The sequence below is a fragment of the Lipotes vexillifer genome, unplaced genomic scaffold (assembly GCF_000442215.2).
Source record: "Lipotes vexillifer unplaced genomic scaffold, Lipotes_vexillifer_v1.1 scaffold1770, whole genome shotgun sequence".
Lineage (NCBI taxonomy): Eukaryota > Metazoa > Chordata > Mammalia > Artiodactyla > Lipotidae > Lipotes > Lipotes vexillifer.
The window spans coordinates 401,925-420,313 of NW_006796074.1; the positions used below are offsets into that span (position 1 = coordinate 401,925).

Sequence of the window (18,389 nt, forward strand, 5' to 3'; positions counted from 1 at the left end):
TGGGTCATGCGGGATCTTATTTCCCCCCACCCCCGACAGGGGATCAAAACCATGCCCCCTGCAGCGGAAGCTCAAAGTCTTAACCACTGGATCACCAGGTAAGTCCAGCTGTAAACAATTTTAACTAGTATTTTTTGCCTTATTACAACATCAGTTTTTTTTTGGCCACTGAGTCCTAATCAGGACCGCCAGGGAATTCCCCATCTCTTATTTAAACGAACACTGCGCGCCTCCTTAAGATGAGGCCACCTCCTTTGCAAACCTTTCTATTTCTCCTCCTTCCAGGACAGTCTATAATCCTCCGCCTTTTTTAGGTACTTCATGGCAAATATGCCGGTTCCCTTGGCTGCCCACGAATGTTTGAGGGAGTAGAGGTGGAGTCCCAAGGCGCCCATCTCCAACATTAATTCTTTCAGCGCTTTTCTTAATCCTACTTGGGCCTCAGAGGAGAACAGCGCAAGCCAGGGTCCAGGCCCATACAGAGCTGGATACAGATTGCTCCCTTGGGTCACAAAGTGGCTCTCCCTCCGCCAGCATTATATGCACGCAACGGTTTTTAAGTGCTTCTGCCACACCACAGGGTCACCGGCCGCAGCGACAAAAAGTCCCTGAGGAAAGCTCCACCATGCCTCGGCCAAAAGGGAAGAGGCGGGACATCCGCCCGGTGCAAGCCACTTCCGGAAATGACGTAGGACTGTCAACATGCAAGATGGCGGCCCATCACCGGCAGAACACGGCAGGGCGGAGGAAAGTACAGGTAGGGGACCCTGGTTCCTCGACCTCCCGGGCGTGGCAGGCATCCCCGGGCCCACCTCCAGCGAGCAGATACCTCGGGCCGCGGTCGGCCGGGGTAGCGGCTTGGGGCGAGCGGGACGGGGCGCGGCCAGCGGCTAGGGGTGGGGCTGCGGCTCTAACGGCTTGAGGAAGGGTCGGGGGGGCGGCTGACTGGACCCGCCGGGGCCCCGTCCCGGGACCCTTGGGCGCGCGGTTGGGAGCCTGGGGTTGCCGGTCGTCCACTGTTTCGTAGGCTTGGGCTTGCGTGGTCGGCTGGGCTCGTTCCCCGCCCATCTGCCTCCCTTGCCTTGCCTGTCTCCCAAGCGCTGTGCCCAGCGGCGTCGGAGCGGAGGCCTGCGAGAGCTTCCCCGCGGGGCGGGCAGCGGAGTGAGTGGGCCCGTGCAGGGGCGTGGCGGGGCTGCGGCTGGGCTGCGGAGCCCTGCAGGGTTTTTGAGCAGGGGTCTGCATGTGGGATCCCCCTGCCTCCTTTTGTGCGGGAGCTTCCCCCCCACCCCCAAGGTGGAAATGACGTGGGAGTATGCTGGTGTTAGTGGGGGAATTATAATTTTCATTGTTTTGGAATTTAATTTCGTCTTCACCATTTCTTCTTCAGAGTGCATCCTTGAATCTTTCTTTCTGTTTCTCTAATGTATTATTCAAGGGTAAAGAGTTACCTAACCCGCCCGTGTGTGCTTTATGCCTTCGTGAATCCAGTTTTGTTTTGGGTACGTTTAAGCGTTATTGCTTTCTATTATTTTCAACGATCTGAGGAGTAAAAGCCCTATTACAGGTGTTTACCTGCAGGTATGTTGTATGTAGTGGTGACAGTATGGTGCACTTATTAAACATTTACTGAGCACTTAGTTTAGGCCCCAAAATGTGCAAAGAATTGAGAGAGTACAGGGATAATTAACACCCAAGCTTTCTTTATAAAACACAGCATTATATATAGTTCTACAGGTTGAAATCGGTCAGTGTTTAATAGGTAGTCCGGACAAGGGGTTCCTTCATTGAGGAAATGGCTGTAGGTCATAAAGTTTTCTGGCCAGTTCACTTCTTTGTTTTATTGATCTCATTGATCACTACAGTGTCCTAGGCACTCACTTAGATGTTTGTTGAATTGAGTGGCATTAATAAGAATCTAAAATAGCATACCTTGTTGGTGATTTTTAAGTGCATCAGTGATGGGATTTAAGTAACCCAAGTCAGGTGGTGAGAATGTCTGTTCCTGACTAAAATGTAACTCAAAATTGTAACTTGATTATATTCTAGACACTAGAGTGGTAGGTACATTCCTTAGGGTAGTAAGGAGAGTTAATCAAGTGTCTTAGTTTCTTGCATTTAGACTTAAAAGGCAATATAAAAGTACTGGGTGGGGAAAATGTAAATTAGCTGCAGCATGTGTGGGAAAACTGAGTGTTTTAATAAGCTGAATATGAGCCATTGTATGCAGAATGAGGAAGGTGATCATTTCACTCTTCACTGATCAGAGTACAAAACTAGAGTTTGGGGATCAGCACTTAGCACCTTGTTCTTAATAGGTATAGCAATCAGATTGGTGAAGTGACTTGAAGCTATTTCCTAGGAAGAGCATTCAGAAGAACCATCTAAGATCAGTCTGCTGAAGAGAAGATTCAATTAGTCTTGTTAGCTGCTTTCAGAATTTGTCTTTAAGGTGTAGAACCAGTATGAGAAGCCACAGAGATTGATTTTATCTCAACACAAGGGAGAACGTTCGTTTATGGAAGTGATTTTTAAACTAGTGCATGTTCATGGCAAAAAAATACCCCACAAACAAAAGTGTAAATGATAATTGTCTTCCACTCTTCAAAGAAAACTGCTTTGAAGACTGTGAGATATAATCCTAGCTAAGGGTTTTTCACTGAGAGCCCTATTGACATCTTGGGCTGGTTAATTCTTAATTGTGAGAGGACTGTTGTTTTCCATCATCCTGCCTTCCCACTAGACACTGGCACCTTCCCAGTTGTGACAACGAAAATTGACTCTAGACATTTTCAAATGTCCCCTGGAGGGCAGAGTTGTTGCTGGTTGAAAACTAATGTTCTGTACTTCTTCGTGTGTGTACCTGACTTAGGTGATTTTTTTACTCTAAATGGAGTCATAATATTCACTGTTTCGTGTCTTCCTGTTTGTCAGGTTTTTAAATACATATTTCCTTTGACCCAGCAATTCCTTGTCTAAAAAATTGTTTTACAAAAGTACATATGCAGGGCTTCCCTGGTGGCACAGTGGTTGAGAGTCTGCCTGCCGATGCAGGGGAGACGGGTTCGTGCCTAGGTCCGGGAAGATCCCACATGCCACGGAGCGGCTGGGCCCGTGAGCCATGGCCGCTGAGCCTGCGCGTCAGGAGCCTGTGCTCTGCAACGGGAGAGGCCACAACAGTAAGAGGCCAGCATACCACAAAAAAAAAAAAAAAAAAAAAGTATGTATGCATATATCTTTCTTTCGTTATGCAAGGGTGTTTATCATGGGAATGCTGTCGTTGTGAAAAACAAAAATCTAAATGTTTATCAGTAGTCAATTGGCAGATAAGTTAGGTACATTCATATAGTAGATTAGTTTGCAATTAAAAGGTAAGCTAGATGTATATTATTAAAAAGGAAAGGTGTCCAGAAGTCAAAATAGGAAATCAACATAGCATGGTCCCATTTCCACAAAGGAAATAAGGCATTTTCAAAGTCTGGAAGGATATCAACAGTGATTATCTCTGGAGTATTACATTATGTGATTATTGGTAAGGTGGGAAACAGAATATCTTTTACTTTAAAATAATGAACCTTTATATTTTTTAACTTTTTACAACATTCTTTGCTCTTACAAATTTAAAAAAAATTGGTTGAATTCTGGATGACAAAACTTGCTGACAGGATGTGAGATGAGAGAAGTTGAAGTAAGGCTGGCACTAAGGTTTTGGGCCTGAGCAACTGGAAGAATGGAGTTGCCATTAACGTCATCAATGAGTAAGACAGGAAAAGCTCATTTGGAGAGGACTGTCAGGAGCTCCGATCGGGACATGCCGTGATTAAGATGTCTATTAGACATCCAAGTGGAAATGAATTAATGCACACCTCGGGGAAGCCTGGGGGAATAGCCCAGAGTGTCCTCTTTGTGAGCCTGAAATGCTTTTAAGTCTCCTTTCTTTTCTTAAAACTATTGTGATTTTGTACTCATTCTGTAATATATCCATATTTGTTTTCATACAAAAAATTGTTACTGTGGTAGGCAGAATGCCCGCCCCCCACCACTGCCAAATGTCTATGCCCTAATCCCTGGAATTTATGCATATGTTATGGTTACATGATAAAAAGGATTTTGCAGCTGTAATTAATGTTACAGACCTTGAAATAGGAGGATTATCCTGGATTATCCCAGTGGGCCCAATCTAATCATGTGAGCCCTTAAAAAGCAGAGAACTTTCTCCGCTGGAGGACCAAGTTAGAAAAATGTGAGACATGAGGGCGGCCCTTCTGTTGCAGGAGAAGGCACATAGAAAGCATGAAGATTGCAGGCAGCCTCCAGGAGCAAGGATGAATCCCTGGCTGAAAGCCAGCAAGGAAACAGGGCCCCCGGGCCTACAACTTCAGGGAGCGGAATTCAGCCACCAACCTGAATGAGCTTGGGAGCAGGCTTTCCTAGCGTAACCTAACTGGATATTGCTTCTGGGGGAATACCCTGTCATTTTTCTCCCTGTCAGAGTCCCTTTAACTGTCTCTTCCAAATGCATACTTCCTACTGAAGGTCTGGCTTCTGGCTTCCCATCCCTTGCAGAGTCCTTGTAGTACTTTCTCTTCCTTCCCGCCCACCCCCCGCTTTTTTTTAGGCAAATCAAGGCAGAAATGAGTCCTCATCTTCTCTGCCTTTGCCTGTACTCTTGATTTTGCCTAAATGAAGTTTTTCCAGGACTTTGTTCACTCATTTATTGCTTCTGTGTCCAGCACCTTCTACTCTTCTTTTTCTTTTACTTCCATCTCTTCTGCCTGCAAAGCTTGCCTGTATCTTGAGAAAAAAAACTTCACTTACTGTCTTTCCCCCACTAGAATGAAAGCTCCAGGAGGGCTTCTGTGCTCACTACTGTATCCTCAGCATTTAGAATAGAGCCTGGCAACTGGTGGATGCTTAATCAGTATTTGTTGAAAGACTTGAATCCTATTTTTCTCCTGTCTACAGCCAATTTTTTTTTTCTTTAACAAATTTTTAATGTGATATGTCTTAGAATATATCATTGTATGTAATTTATTCTTTAATGACTACATAGAATGGATGGACCATAAATGACCTAGCCATTTTCTTATTGAAGTTGTTGTTCCTATTTTGTCCATCATACTAAAATTTACAAAAAAAATTAATAGCAGAGTTCTGAAATAGTAAAGGAAGTCTTACAAAAGTAAGCAAAAAGACAGAGATAGATAGTATAGAATGCATAAAAGATGAAGGATCAGTTTGAAAGTTCCAACATCTGACTGATGAGAGTTTAAGAAGGAGCAAAGAAAACAGAGATGGTTATTAATGAATTGATGTAAGATTTCCCAGAGCTGAAAGTTTCTAGATTGAAAGGGCTTTCAAAGTGCACAGCAAAATTAATGATAAAATGACCAAAAATTATCATGATAAAGAACCCCCCCCCCAAAAATACCCCACCAAGTAAAAAGAGAAGATCCTAAAATCTTGGGCTGTATAGGTGGTGGTGCGGGAGAGAATGAAAATGGGATCACCTTAAAGTTGAGTGAAACAGAATTGGCATTGAATTCAGTGGCAGCACTGGATGCTAGAGGAAGTTAGAGTAGTGCTTTCAAAAGCTGAGTTTTTTTCTACATGGACTTCTTTATCCTGCCAAATCAAGTGTAAAGGTAATGACCTTTTCAGACATGCAAGGGCTAAGTCACCTCCCATGTACCTTCTTCTATGTTAGTTTCTTAAGGTACTGGGGATGTACTTCTGCCATACTGGGAAGTGAGCAAGGAAAAGAGACATTGGAATTCAGGAAACAATGCCTCTAACCCAGAAAAGCAGTAAAGGGAAGCACCGAAGGTGACAACTGTGCCAGCAGACCGAGAAGGCAGCCAGCCCAGATTAGAGTGAGAATGTGGGAGATTCTGAGGGGGAAGCCTTGTGGGAAAGTGGGGGTTGGAGGTGGGTTCTTGCTGGACTATCTAATATGCTGCAGTAATTCAAGAAAATCGAAGTTAAAGTAGAGGGAGCCATTGAAGGAAAGAAGGAACTCTAGGGAAAATGAAGAGCTCTCTGAGGAAGGAAATGTATTCATAATATAGTACTTAGCTAGTCAGTAGATAGCAATTACAGTCCAACAGTGTAGCACTGATTATTTAATCAACCAAAAACAGTGATAGATCTATCGATATCAGAAGAGTAGAGGGAAGAATTACTGAGGGAAGTTTCAGAGCTACATCCTAGCCTACCATAGCTTGAGTAAATAGGCGATGTCTAAAATGGATAAGGATAAGCACAATATTTTGAGAAATGCAGTAGCTATCTAATAGAAACAACCAAGAGTTGAAATTAATTACCCCTAAGGATTAAAACTGGGTATGGGGAGTCTTAACCAGACAGTAGGGAGATGGTTTTTCATTATTGTCTTTCAGTACTATTTGATTTTCTGAATACAGGCAAGAATTAGTTGGATAAGAATTAAATTATACATTCAAAAAACTAAGTAATATATGCCTATTATAAAACATTCATACTGTATTAAAAAGGCATGAGTGAGTGACAGTCACCATAATTCCATCACTCGGGAATAACTACTGGTAGTTTTATACAACTTGTGTGTTTATTTTTAAATATATGTATATTTAATATTATGCAACATTTTTACAGTAATGATTATTATACACTACTGTGTTAGACCATGCATACTTCACTTAAATATACCCTGGGTTTCTTCCCATATTAATCAGTCTAGAGTTACACCAACATTTTTAATGATTAAATTGTATTCTCTTTTATAGATGTGTGTGCCAAAATTTACCCAACTAGGTAGGATACTTCTAGTTATTTCATGTTTTGGGGGGTTGTTTTTGTTTTTTGGTTTTTGGTTTTTTTTGCGGTATGCAGGCCTCTCACTGTTGTGGCCTCTCCCGTTGCGGAGCATAGGCTCCGGACGCGCAGGCTCAGCAGCCAGGGCTCATGGACCCAGCCGCTCCGCAGCATGTGGGATCTTCCCGGACTGGGGCACAAACCCGTGTCCCCTGCATTGGCAGGCGGACTCTCAACCACTGCGCCACCAGGGAAGCCCTATTTGCTGTTTTTAATCTCACATCTGTAATAGATGCCCTTAAAGAGGTTGGTCTAAACTTGTTTTGCTGAGAATTCCTTGCCACCTGGAATGAGGACTGACAATCATGTTGTTATTCTCTGACCCTTTCCCACCATCTCCCAGAAATTTGAAAATCAAGATTCATATACGCTACCTCATCTTCGTTAAATAGGAAATGTACTGAGAAAAGCTGATAAGGAGCCTTGAAGCCCCAGAGGAAGAGGCATTAAGAGAGACTGAAACTAACATTGAAGCCAGCTTGTTTCCTGATCGTTTTTCAGTATCTGATTCATGCAAAAAATATTTATGAGATGTCTTTTGTATGCCAGATACTATATTAAGGATACTGTGGTAGGAGGAACAAGGCAAACAAGTTCCTTGCCCTCTTGCAGCTTTTATTCTAACGGAGAAGATATAGCAAAAAAGATAAATATGCAGCGTGGTAAGAACTGTAGAAGAAATGGAGTAGGGGAGGTGATAGGGGAAGATCAGGGAAGCCCTTTTAGAGGAGATTACTTTTCTGCTAAGACCTGGAGGGTGAGGGTGAGGGTGAGTCAGCCAAGGTGAAAGCTGGGAGAATAGTATTCTTGTGGGGATTGGAGAGGTGAGGAATCTTCTTGGCACAGGGAAAAGTAAATCTGAAGGCCCTAGGATGGGAAAGAACTTGATGTGTTTGAGGAACAGGAAGGAGTTTAGTGCGACTGTCGTCAAAGAGCATAGGGGAACTTAGTTTGAGATGAGTGTGAGTTTGCAGGGTAGAACCAAAGCATATGAGGAATTTGGACTTGACTTTAAATGCAGTGAAAAGCTTAGGTAGAGAAGTGCCATGATTTTATTTTTAAAATGTCTCTTATGAGTCATGATTGAATTTCCTGCCCTTGAGCTCTGTTAGATATCCTTGTTAAATTCTCATCTTAAATTCTCCATTTTTAAAAATATTTACGCTTGTTTGAGTAGATTTCAGTTACAGTTACTTGCACTGAAAGGCCGGGTTAAAACAACATCCTTGTCTTTGTGTATACAACCCTGGCCCTTTTCACATCTTTTATTATTTATGTGTTTGTTGGCCATTTTCTTTTCTTTTAAAAAAATTTTCCTCTTCGTGATCTCTACCTCTTTCTGTTGGAGAGGTTGACTTTTTCTATTGTTATCTAAGGAATCTTTGTATGTTGTCAAGAGTAAACTTTTGTCTTTTGTATTCATTTTTTCCCCGGTTAGGTGTTTGCCTTGTAACCTTGCTCATGTTATTTTTTTGACATTCAGAAGTTTGCTTTGTTTTAAATAACAGCTTTAATGAGATAAAATTCACATAAATTTACCTTTTTAAAGTATACAACTCAGTGATTCTTAATATATTTGCAAAGTGCATTGACCACCTAATTCCAGAACATCACCCCCAAAAAGAAATCCTGTACACCACAGTAGTCATTCCTCATTCTCTTCCCCAGGCCCCTGGAAACCATTAATCTGTCTGTGGATTTTTCAGTTGATGGACATTTGAGTTGTTTCCATTTTTTGGCTATTGTGAATAATGCTGCTGTGAACATTTGTGTATGTATAGAAAGTTTTGGCTTGTGTTTTGTCAGATCAGCGTTGCCCTTTTCTTTTGCAAAGATGGTGGTCTTTCTTGTCACGTTACCAGAGCCTTCTCTATGTAGAGACTATGTAAATACTTGCAAGTATTTTCATGATTAGGTTATTAAATTTCAATCTTTAGTCCATATGAAAATTCATTTTGGTTTAAGATTTGGAGAGAGGATATTTTTTGCAGTAGAATCACTAGATGTTCCTAGATAATTTATTAAATAATTTATCATGCCCTCATTGTTTCAAAATCTGTTTATATCAAAATAAAAAATGTATAATGGGAAAATATGTTTCTGAATTTTGTTTTATTTCATTGATCCTTTTATATATTCCTATTGTGGTCCTCCTTTGTGATTCTGGTAGCTTTATAATACCTTTTAAGATCTTTAAAGAGTATTCTTTCATTTAAAAAAGTGACTGGGTAGTCCCCTCAAAACATTGTACTATTGGTATATATTTTGTCAACTTCTAGAAAGAGATCCAATGAGACTCTGACCACAGTTGGGTTAAAATCACAAAGTTAGGAAAAAATTGTCTATTTTGAATCTTCCTGTACTACCTTCCTGTACTACTTCCTGTAGTACTTCCTGTACTAATATGGTATGTCTCCTTTATTCAGGTTTTCTTTTATGTACCTTGTCCTGTTGATTATGTATCTTCTTTGCAAAATGAATTTCTAGATATTTATTTTTGTTGCTATTGTAAATAGGGTCCCCTTTCCCCCCATTATATCTTAACTGGTTATTTCATTAGAATAGAAAAGTTTTCCTTTTGGCTGCCAGCCAGCTTGTTGAGTTTTTTCTTAATCGTAATTGCTTTTGGTTGATTGTCTTGAGTTTTCTCATGGAGCAGACAGAGGTTATCAACCATAACAGAGTAGGGAAAAGTTCTCTGAAAGAAAAGTTTAGTGTGTTATTGGAGAGCAAAACCTCATTTTGCTTAGCAGGTCAGAGAAGGTCTTTTTGAGGAAGCATCATTTCAACAGAAATCTGAAGACTGCAGTAGGAGGTAGCCAGACAGAGTGGGAGGAAGAGCTTAGCCAGACAGAGTGGGAGGAAGAGCTTCTAGACAGAGGGGACCAGCACATGTGCCCATCTGGAGGCACAGTGTGTGTAAGGAGTGGGAGCAGTGAGCAAGAATGAGGGGCAGGAGAGGCGCTTGAGGAGTCCAGATCCAATCCTGAGTCTAGTGGAGTAAGCAGCCAGAGGAGTTTTTGAACAGGGAGCGATATTCCTATTTACATTTTTAAAAGATATTTCTATTCATGTTTTAAAGATTCATCCAGCTGCTTTGTGGAAAATGGATTAAAGACAAACAAGGGTAGGAGAGAAAGTCCAGTTAGGAGATATTTGCAGTGGTTTAGCCTCAAACTTGCTTATCTTGGTCTAGGCTATTATTAATGTCACTCTTCTCTCCTCAGCCCTTCAGTCTCTATAGAGTAAAATTAAGTTTTTATCGGATTGGGAAATAAGTTTTATATTAGAAAACATGGGATTTTGAATTTCAGATTGGCCACTAGAAGGCTACATTTTATTATCACATGTTTTGTAGCTTCATAAACAGCCAATCTTGACATATTTGTCAGGTTTCCTATGTTATTCGAGATGAAGTGGAGAAGTACAACCGAAATGGGGTCAATGCCCTGCAGCTGGACCCAGCACTAAACAGACTTTTCACGGCAGGTCGAGACTCCATCATAAGAATATGGAGTGTCAATCAGCACAAGGTAAGTCAGGGATTGAGTTTATATTTTAAATCTATATTCAATAAGTTTTGGTCTGTCTAATATGGTGCCTTTCACAGTTTCAGATTTAATCTCTTTGAGCACTGAGTTATTTGGTACACTCTATAAATAAAGACACTGCAACGAGAATTCAGTAAGCTGCTGAGAAAAACACCCCAGGGGAGTTTCAGAAGTGTTTTAGCTAAGGCCGGGACTCTATAAACTAGGTTTGTGATAAGAGCCCTTTGCTGCAAAGGAACAAAGAGATTTGTCTGGTAGGGAGCTTCTTTGCAACAATTTATTTTTCTGTTTTAAATATGTTCCCCAAAAGCTTTCTTGCATCCCTTTTCAGTGTTACTAAAAAAAGATTGAATATGCTTTTACATTTATAGTTAACCTTGAACAAGTATTTGATCTCTTCATTTAAAAGTGATTAGGGTGCCCACAAAACCCATAGGGCCTTATTATATAGTATAAAGTTGGTGTAAAACTATGAAAGCAGGAGCAGGACTTAATGATATGTGAGGGTAGATCCCCAGTCAAATGGAAAGGAGCTCTTTTTGTATTTTGTTTGAATGCCTGTATTATGAATGACATAGAAAGAAAGATTCAGGGAAGAAGAAGGAGCATTTCTTGAACTCCTAGCTATGTACCAGACACTTAGCACTTTCGTATCCAATATGGTTTTAATAATCCTTCAAGGCAGATATTAAGATCCATTTTCATAGGTGGGAAAACGGACTCAGAGACTGTAACCCATGGTTAAGTAGCTAGTTCATGACAGAGAGTTAGAACCCAATCTAACCCTGAAACCCTGATGTTAGACCTTGTCCTTTTAAAAGTCTTTGTCTTTTAGCAAGCTCTACAAGTCTGATGCTCCATATGAAAAGGAACCACTACTTTGCACGGTTCCTGGATAGTTTCTTTAAATGAACTTTGGTCCAGCGGGCTTTGAATTCTTTAACCAGTGGAAACAGTGGTGGCCCAATGTTAAAAACATGGAAAGTAAGAAAACTATGGCTCTGAAGTGCTTTTTGGAACTTATATTTGAATTGGAAATTTACAGTATTTCAAACAAATTAAGGAAAACACAAGAACTAGCCTGGAAGAATTAGAAAGCTGCCTGTCCTGCCCTCACATCTCTTTCTGGTCCTCATTTTTATGACAAGATTGAATAGCATCATTTCTCAACTAGACTTGTAGAGAGCTATTCTTTTTGCCCATGAATCCTCTTGAACTTGCCTGTCTTAGGTGTAGGATATAACCAAATACTCTTCTTTAAAAGTCCTCTTCTGGTGATTAAACCAAGTGAGAGGAATAGAAAAATCTTGAGTTACTGAATTAGCCCTTGGCTTCCATTTCTTCTCTGAAGGACTGTAGATACTGTGACAAAATGTTAGTTCACAGGTAAAAACAGCAGCAGGAAGCTAAGAGCAGAAGCGTGCGTCCCCCTCTGCAGTCTGGCTACGCTTCTCACCACTCTCATCAGCTTCCTTTCTGTCCCTGCTGTCTGCTTTGAGCCTTCCCCCCAGCTTGCAGATTTGTTCGTGTCCTGTCCTTTCTAGTGAACCCCTTCCTATTGCATTCGTGTCACACACAGTGCCTAGCCCAGATCTTGTTGCCTTCACTAACTCAGGGCATAAAAATTAAGCATTTTTCCTGGAAACCTAGACTTTCATCAGTAATAAAACTGTCCTGAAACAAAACTTCTGTTTATATCTGTCATATGGAAGCATCAGTTGTTTGATGAAATTCTACTCTGAATTCAGTTGTCAATTTTAAGACCTTAGAGCAGTGTGTCACATTAATTGAAGAATATAAGCATATCTATAATTTGTGATATATTTTATCCTCTAATGTAGACTAAAGACATTTTTATGATTTTTCTTTTAATTTCAGCAAGATCCATATATAGCATCTATGGAACACCATACCGATTGGGTAAATGACATTGTACTCTGTTGTAATGGGAAAACATGTAAGTATTTCTTTGAATTTTGGGGCCGCTGGAAGATTTTAATTCAATTTGATATATTTTTCTTTTTTTTTATGTAAGCCTTTTTATTGAAGTATAACATACATACAGAAAAGCGCACACACCTTGAGAGTACAGCTCATTAAAATTTTACAAGGTGAACATGCATATCAAGAAACAGATTACGAGAAGCCCCCTTATGCCACCCTTTCAGTCACTACCCCTTGTCCCAAGGTAACTGCTCTCATGTCTTACAAGCACTATTGATTAGTTTGCCTGCATTGTCATTGTATATAAATAGACTCATACAACATGTATTCTTCTTTTAACCTTATTAATATCTCTTTTTGTTTTCATTATGGTAAGATCCATTTCTTGGTTTTGCAATCTGTGTTAGAGAAACTTTGCATAATCAAATTAGTTGTGCCTTCAACTGAAACATTAAAAAAAGTTTGTCTTGCCTATCTAAAAAAATATTTGAGACAAAATACAGTAGGTTCTAGAAAGAACTTTCAGATATATATGTATATGTGTATGTGTTTATGAATATTAAGATGTTTGAATTAATGTTAGGAATATTATAAATATTCAATATACATAAATATTCAAATGTTTATGTATGAATATTTTGTATGTATGTGTGAAAGTTTGAGACAGTGTTACATTGTTTTACGTTAATTCTTTAAAGTGGTGTTAAGTCACATTACTAAGGGGTTTAATTCTTTGCCTCTTCTAGTAATATCTGCTTCTTCTGATACAACAGTAAAAGTATGGAATGCACATAAGGGATTTTGCATGTCAACATTAAGGACACATAAGGTAAAACAACTAACACAATTTTCAATGTCTTTAGTGTAATACTGAGATCTCAGTACTTCATGTGGCTCATTTGCTTATTGATCTACAGAGTAGATCAGAGTATGTGTATTTTGTTGCAGGATTATGTAAAAGCCTTAGCATATGCCAAGGATAAAGAACTGGTAGCATCGGCTGGGTTGGACCGACAAATATTCCTTTGGGATGTGAATACTCTAACAGCATTGACTGCCTCAAATAACACTGTCACAAGTAAGGTGTTTGAAAAAAATTTCTTTGAAAGTGATCCACATTGACATAAATAAAGAATGGTTTATAAAACAAGTTTGATAAGTTTGCATCAGGAGAGTGGTTCTACCTACAGCATTCTAGCCCCCAAGAGTATGATTAAACAACAAGGAACTAGTTTCTCACTGCAATCTAAAAATGGTAACTTCTCCAGGTGTAACCTGGTTATTTTTGTACATGTGCATGTGTTAGCTCCCTAGCTGAAGTGTAAGCTTCCACAGGGCAGAAGTGCCTGTCTTATTACTTTGTATATCCCAGCTGTGCCTGGCCCAAAGCCACACTCTAGGCAGATATTATTGATGGAGGTGGTGATTACCTGGCAAAAAGAAGGCAGTTTTTGACTTTTAAAAGTGTTACTATATACTAAGAGCCTTTGAGTTAATGGCCAACTTGGAAAATACCCAAAGGAAAGAAAGGGTTTTAGTGCCAATATTGTGGGACCCTTTCAGAGCAGCCCTAAAGAATCCAGCCAACTCTTCCTGAACAGAAGAGTTCAGGAAGGCTAACCTAGGATCTAGAGGCAATTCAGAGAGATTCACAGCAGGTTAGTAGCATGGATGCCTCATCAACTAAGAGATCTCAATTACCCAGTCAGATCCAGACAGGTCTAGACTTGAAACTCAGCTCACACTTGGCCCAACCAATAATAGTTCTCTAGGCCAGGTGTCAGTAGGGATTCTTGAGAGCACATTTACGGCTAAGCCTGGCCTAGAAGGTCTGTGTTCAGAATAGGGGCCTGAACTATCTAGATTCCTACATAACAGGTCCAATTTGTCATGACTGTGGAATACTCATGTTGATATAACTAACAGTTCTAATATAATCTAGTGTGTGCCAAGAAGAGTAGGTTGGGAGACTGGTGTTTATAATTTCTTAAATATTATTTTGCCCTTTTTCTCAGGAAATATGTGAAGGTCTAAACACTGTTCTGCCCTTGTTTTCTGTGATTTTTCACCTGTACACAATCTCAGGGATTCAGCAGCTGGTCCCCGCTGGGGGCTGTCATAATACATCATTTAGCTCTCTCTAGATGTAAGGCCTGCCTGAAAGAGACACTAACAAGAAGGAATGAAGCAAAAAAAGCAGGATTGTCCCAAGGTCAGAGACGAGGCTTAGTGGTTATAGATTCTGCAACAGATATGTCTTGCTTAGAATTGTTTAGAGAGGATATCAAATAAGTTTTTTATAATTATGGAGGTAATAATAATAGCTAACATTTATTCAGCATTTAATACAGGCAGTTACTTTTCTAAATACTTTACATGTATTTACTCCTTTACTCACAGCATCTCATTGTGTTTGTTTAAATTTATTCTTTGTTGTACAGTTGGAATCATACTGTATAGACAATTTTATATACATACTTCAGTGGTATTGAGTTCTGACTCAAAGGGCATGAATATGATTCTTGCTACACATTGTCTAATTTCCTTCTAGAAGAGTTGTACCAAATTATCATTCCACAAGTAATGTATGAGGGTGCCATTTTAACTGTATTTTTTGATAATTAAGTATTGCCTTGTTTTTTATCTATTTGGTAGGTGAACATTGTATTTTTGTTTTGATTTGTGTTTTCTTGTAAATAGTGAGTTTAGCCATAGTTTTCATTTTTATTGGCACATGTGCATCTTTGAAAATACATTACTTATGCAGATAGTTTCTTAAATGGCAGTGCAATTCAATTTAGCAAATATTTATTAAGGAATTGTGTATGCTTACGTCCAGAAGAGATGTAAATTTTGTTAACAATATTATGATTTAGAATTATTTCCATTATAGGGATTTCTTTTCCTTAGAGTACTCATAAAGATAAGATTTTCTAAATCGAATAATTAAACTTGCAATTTGTGCTAACTAGTTATTAAACAGCTGATAATTTTAACATATAGCTCCATTTATCCTTACTAGCTTCTTCTTTAAGTGGGAACAAAGATTCCATTTATAGCCTGGCAATGAATCAACTGGGAACAATCATTGTATCAGGGTCCACTGAGAAGGTAAGGGGAAACTTAAAGGGTATATTTTAACACTAGAAAGTAAAGAAACCGAAATAATTTGATCTGTGTAATTACAGAATATATAGACAGCGGATTTGCCTGGTGTCTACTAAAATAAGGTTTTATTTGAACAAATAAGAGTATAACTGTATAATTACTGTCGTGTGTGGTAAAAGAGGCGGAGGGTGGAGTGGGGGAAGCCTGTGCTTTTTTTGACATTAAAAAGACTTCCTCCTACTTAAAAAAGTTGGGAGCCTTCGGCATTGTCTATTGGCAGAAGTAGTACTTCCCTCTCAGAATTTACTAGTTGTCATTTCATTTATAAAAGTCATCTATTATTTAAATTTGATCATTTGTATGATACTTTGTTAAAATTCGCAGGTTTTAAGAGTATGGGATCCAAGAACATGTGCAAAACTAATGAAGCTTAAAGGGCACACGGATAATGTTAAAGCATTGCTGTTGAACAGAGATGGCACACAGGTATGCAGTTCACATGAACATTTACCTACTGACCTTGTCAAAATTTCATACAGCAGAAGCTCCCCCACTTTGTATATTGTTGTATAGTTGGTTTGAACCAAAAGCCACACATATTAGAAACTGTGGTCTAATTTTTAAATCCTTAAAATACTCAGTTGCACATATAATAATCCACATTTCAAAATTTCTCTGTTTGCCTAACTTTTAAATAAAGACCAAACGAAGGATTTCCTAAGAATAATTTTAATGCAGGTGAGTATATGCAGTTATGATATGTATAGCTGAAATAATTTAAAATGTTCCCTTGTGTAAAGCAGAAGGAAGCTTTGGTATTGAATGCTTTCTGGCAGTGTAGTAAATGCAAAATTTCCTCACAGTGGGTCTGTTTTCCAAGCAAATCTTGTCAGTTGACTATGTAGATATGGTCTATAGATTTAGTTATCTAACATAGTACTTAGAGTGAACATTTCAAAGAAAAACATTTTGGTAATGTTTGAACATGTATTAATACTCTGTTGGTCACATAATTTGTGAATTATATATCACAGTTCTGTTCTGTAGCAGTAGAAAAATGATCTTTCATCAGTGTAGATAATAAAAAAGAAAAACTGAGCACCATTTTATGTTATGACATACCTCTACCATGTACTGCTGCCATTTTTTGCATAGGGCAGGGGTCATTGGAATTGATTGTGATTGGTTTAGAAGAAGGAGAGTATGAATGTGATGAGATGAGAAACACCATTGGTCTGTTACTCCTGTGGAAATTATGTCATGGAAGTTGCCTCACACATGAATTAGAGAACCTTTGTCTCCAGAGGTGAAAGGAAGGTTTGAAAAACTAGCCAAAGGAAAGAAATTATTTTTTCAGAACCACGCAGGGAAGCTTGAATATTCCCATGGAGGTCTTTGGAGATGAAGGATCTTGATATTAAAGTATTGTGTGGCCTTGAGGAGAGGAATCTACTGGTCCCTAGTTTGCTTATCTGCAAAGTGGGAGTCATAATATTTAGTTAGTGTAATTGGTGAGAAGAGTAGAAATAATAAGTATATTCTTGTCTGTAAGCCATGGCACTTTCTAGAGCTCTTGAGTTTCTTCATGGCAGCATTTTCACGTGAGTCTAAAAAGCCCAGTACAGGGGAATTCTCTGGCAGTCCAGTGGTTAGGACTCCATGCTTTTACTGCCGGGGCCCAGGGAACTAAGATCCCACAAGCCGTGAGGCGTGGCCAAAAAAAGCCCAGTACAGTTAGCTCCTCACTGTTGCAGTAGCTGCTAGGCTGCACTTGAGATGGTTGTCCATGCCTAGTTCTGTTAGCTTTGTCCAGGATTGAACTAGATCATATGGTCTCCATGGGACTGTGCTTAACTAGAGGCTATAGACAAGATGGTTTCCAGAAATGGGCTGTGGGCCTGGCAGACTTTCTTAAATCTCCTCCTGTCTGTTACACTCCATGCCTTGTTTCCTGTATAGACAATTATGAATGTGCTTTTACTTAAGACGATTTAGGTAGCACATTTACTTACACACGCACTTCACCTGTAGTCAGTTCCACTTACTGAAAGCAGAGAAGGTGATGTAGTACTACTTTAAAAGCTGCCTGTCATGGGCTTCCCTGGTGGTGCAGTGGTTGAGGGTCCGCTTGCCGATGCAGGGGACACGGGTTCGTGCTCCTGGTCCAGGAAGATCCTACGTGCCGCGGAGCAGCTGAGCCCATGAGCCATGGCTGCTGAGCCTGCGTGTCTGGAGCCTGTGCTCTGCAACGGGAGAGGCCACAACAGTGAGAAGCCCGCGTACGGCCCCCCCCCCAAAAAAAGCTGCCTGTCAGCCTTAGAGTAAATAATTAAGCAGATACCATTCCTCCTCTAGTTCCTCCTTCATCCATTTTCCTTATTGGCAACGAGAGACTAAATGTAGATTTAGCCACCAACAACATGGCATCCTTACATTAGGGAATTGATCAAGAAAACATCTGTAATAACTACTCAGCTGAGAAAAGAGGAGGAAAAAAGAAACCTTTACATACTGATTCACAAACTCTTGCAACATGGAAGAAGTAACCATCGGTTACTGGACCAGAGTATATACTGCATCTTGCAGAGTTGCCGTGCAAGCTTCTAATGTAGGGTCTCTGCTGACGTTGTAAGTCAGGGACTTATGATAAGATATGTATAATAGGCCAAAGAAACCCATCGATGTCAGCCTATTGCCTCACTTCCTTCGTTGTGTTGATAGTAAGATACTTAGCAAATCTCACTCTCTGAGGTCTGTCACCATGGCAGTTGTTCTGATTGTGCCAACATTTGTGGGCCAAGCCAGCTGACTTTTCAGTCCTTGTACTCACTCAGGCAATTGCTTGAGGATCTGGGACAACCTGCCATCTTGCTCTGAGTCAGTGACATCCTTGTGTGTCACTCACAGGGTTTTCCTTGGTAATACAAGTCCTGCTGA

General features: G+C 39.9%; 1 protein-coding gene across 3 annotated transcripts in view; it reads left to right on the forward strand.

The window, feature by feature from the left end:
- The first annotated feature begins 699 nt into the window (after positions 1-699).
- Positions 700-18,389, forward strand: part of WDR48 (WD repeat domain 48) — a 42,057-nt gene continuing 24,367 nt past the window's right edge. Inside the window, exons 1-7 of one of the 3 annotated variants that reach the window (XM_007468136.1) lie at positions 704-757; positions 10,242-10,382; positions 12,279-12,357; positions 13,091-13,173; positions 13,293-13,422; positions 15,367-15,455; positions 15,837-15,938. In XM_007468136.1, the coding sequence (XP_007468198.1) occupies positions 710-757; positions 10,242-10,382; positions 12,279-12,357; positions 13,091-13,173; positions 13,293-13,422; positions 15,367-15,455; positions 15,837-15,938 (672 nt within the window). In that variant the 5' untranslated portion in view covers positions 704-709. Of the gene's footprint in view, positions 758-10,241; positions 10,383-12,278; positions 12,358-13,090; positions 13,174-13,292; positions 13,423-15,366; positions 15,456-15,836; positions 15,939-18,389 lie in introns of all 3 variants that reach the window. The other 2 variants (XM_007468137.1, XM_007468138.1) reach the window with 2 other exon arrangements.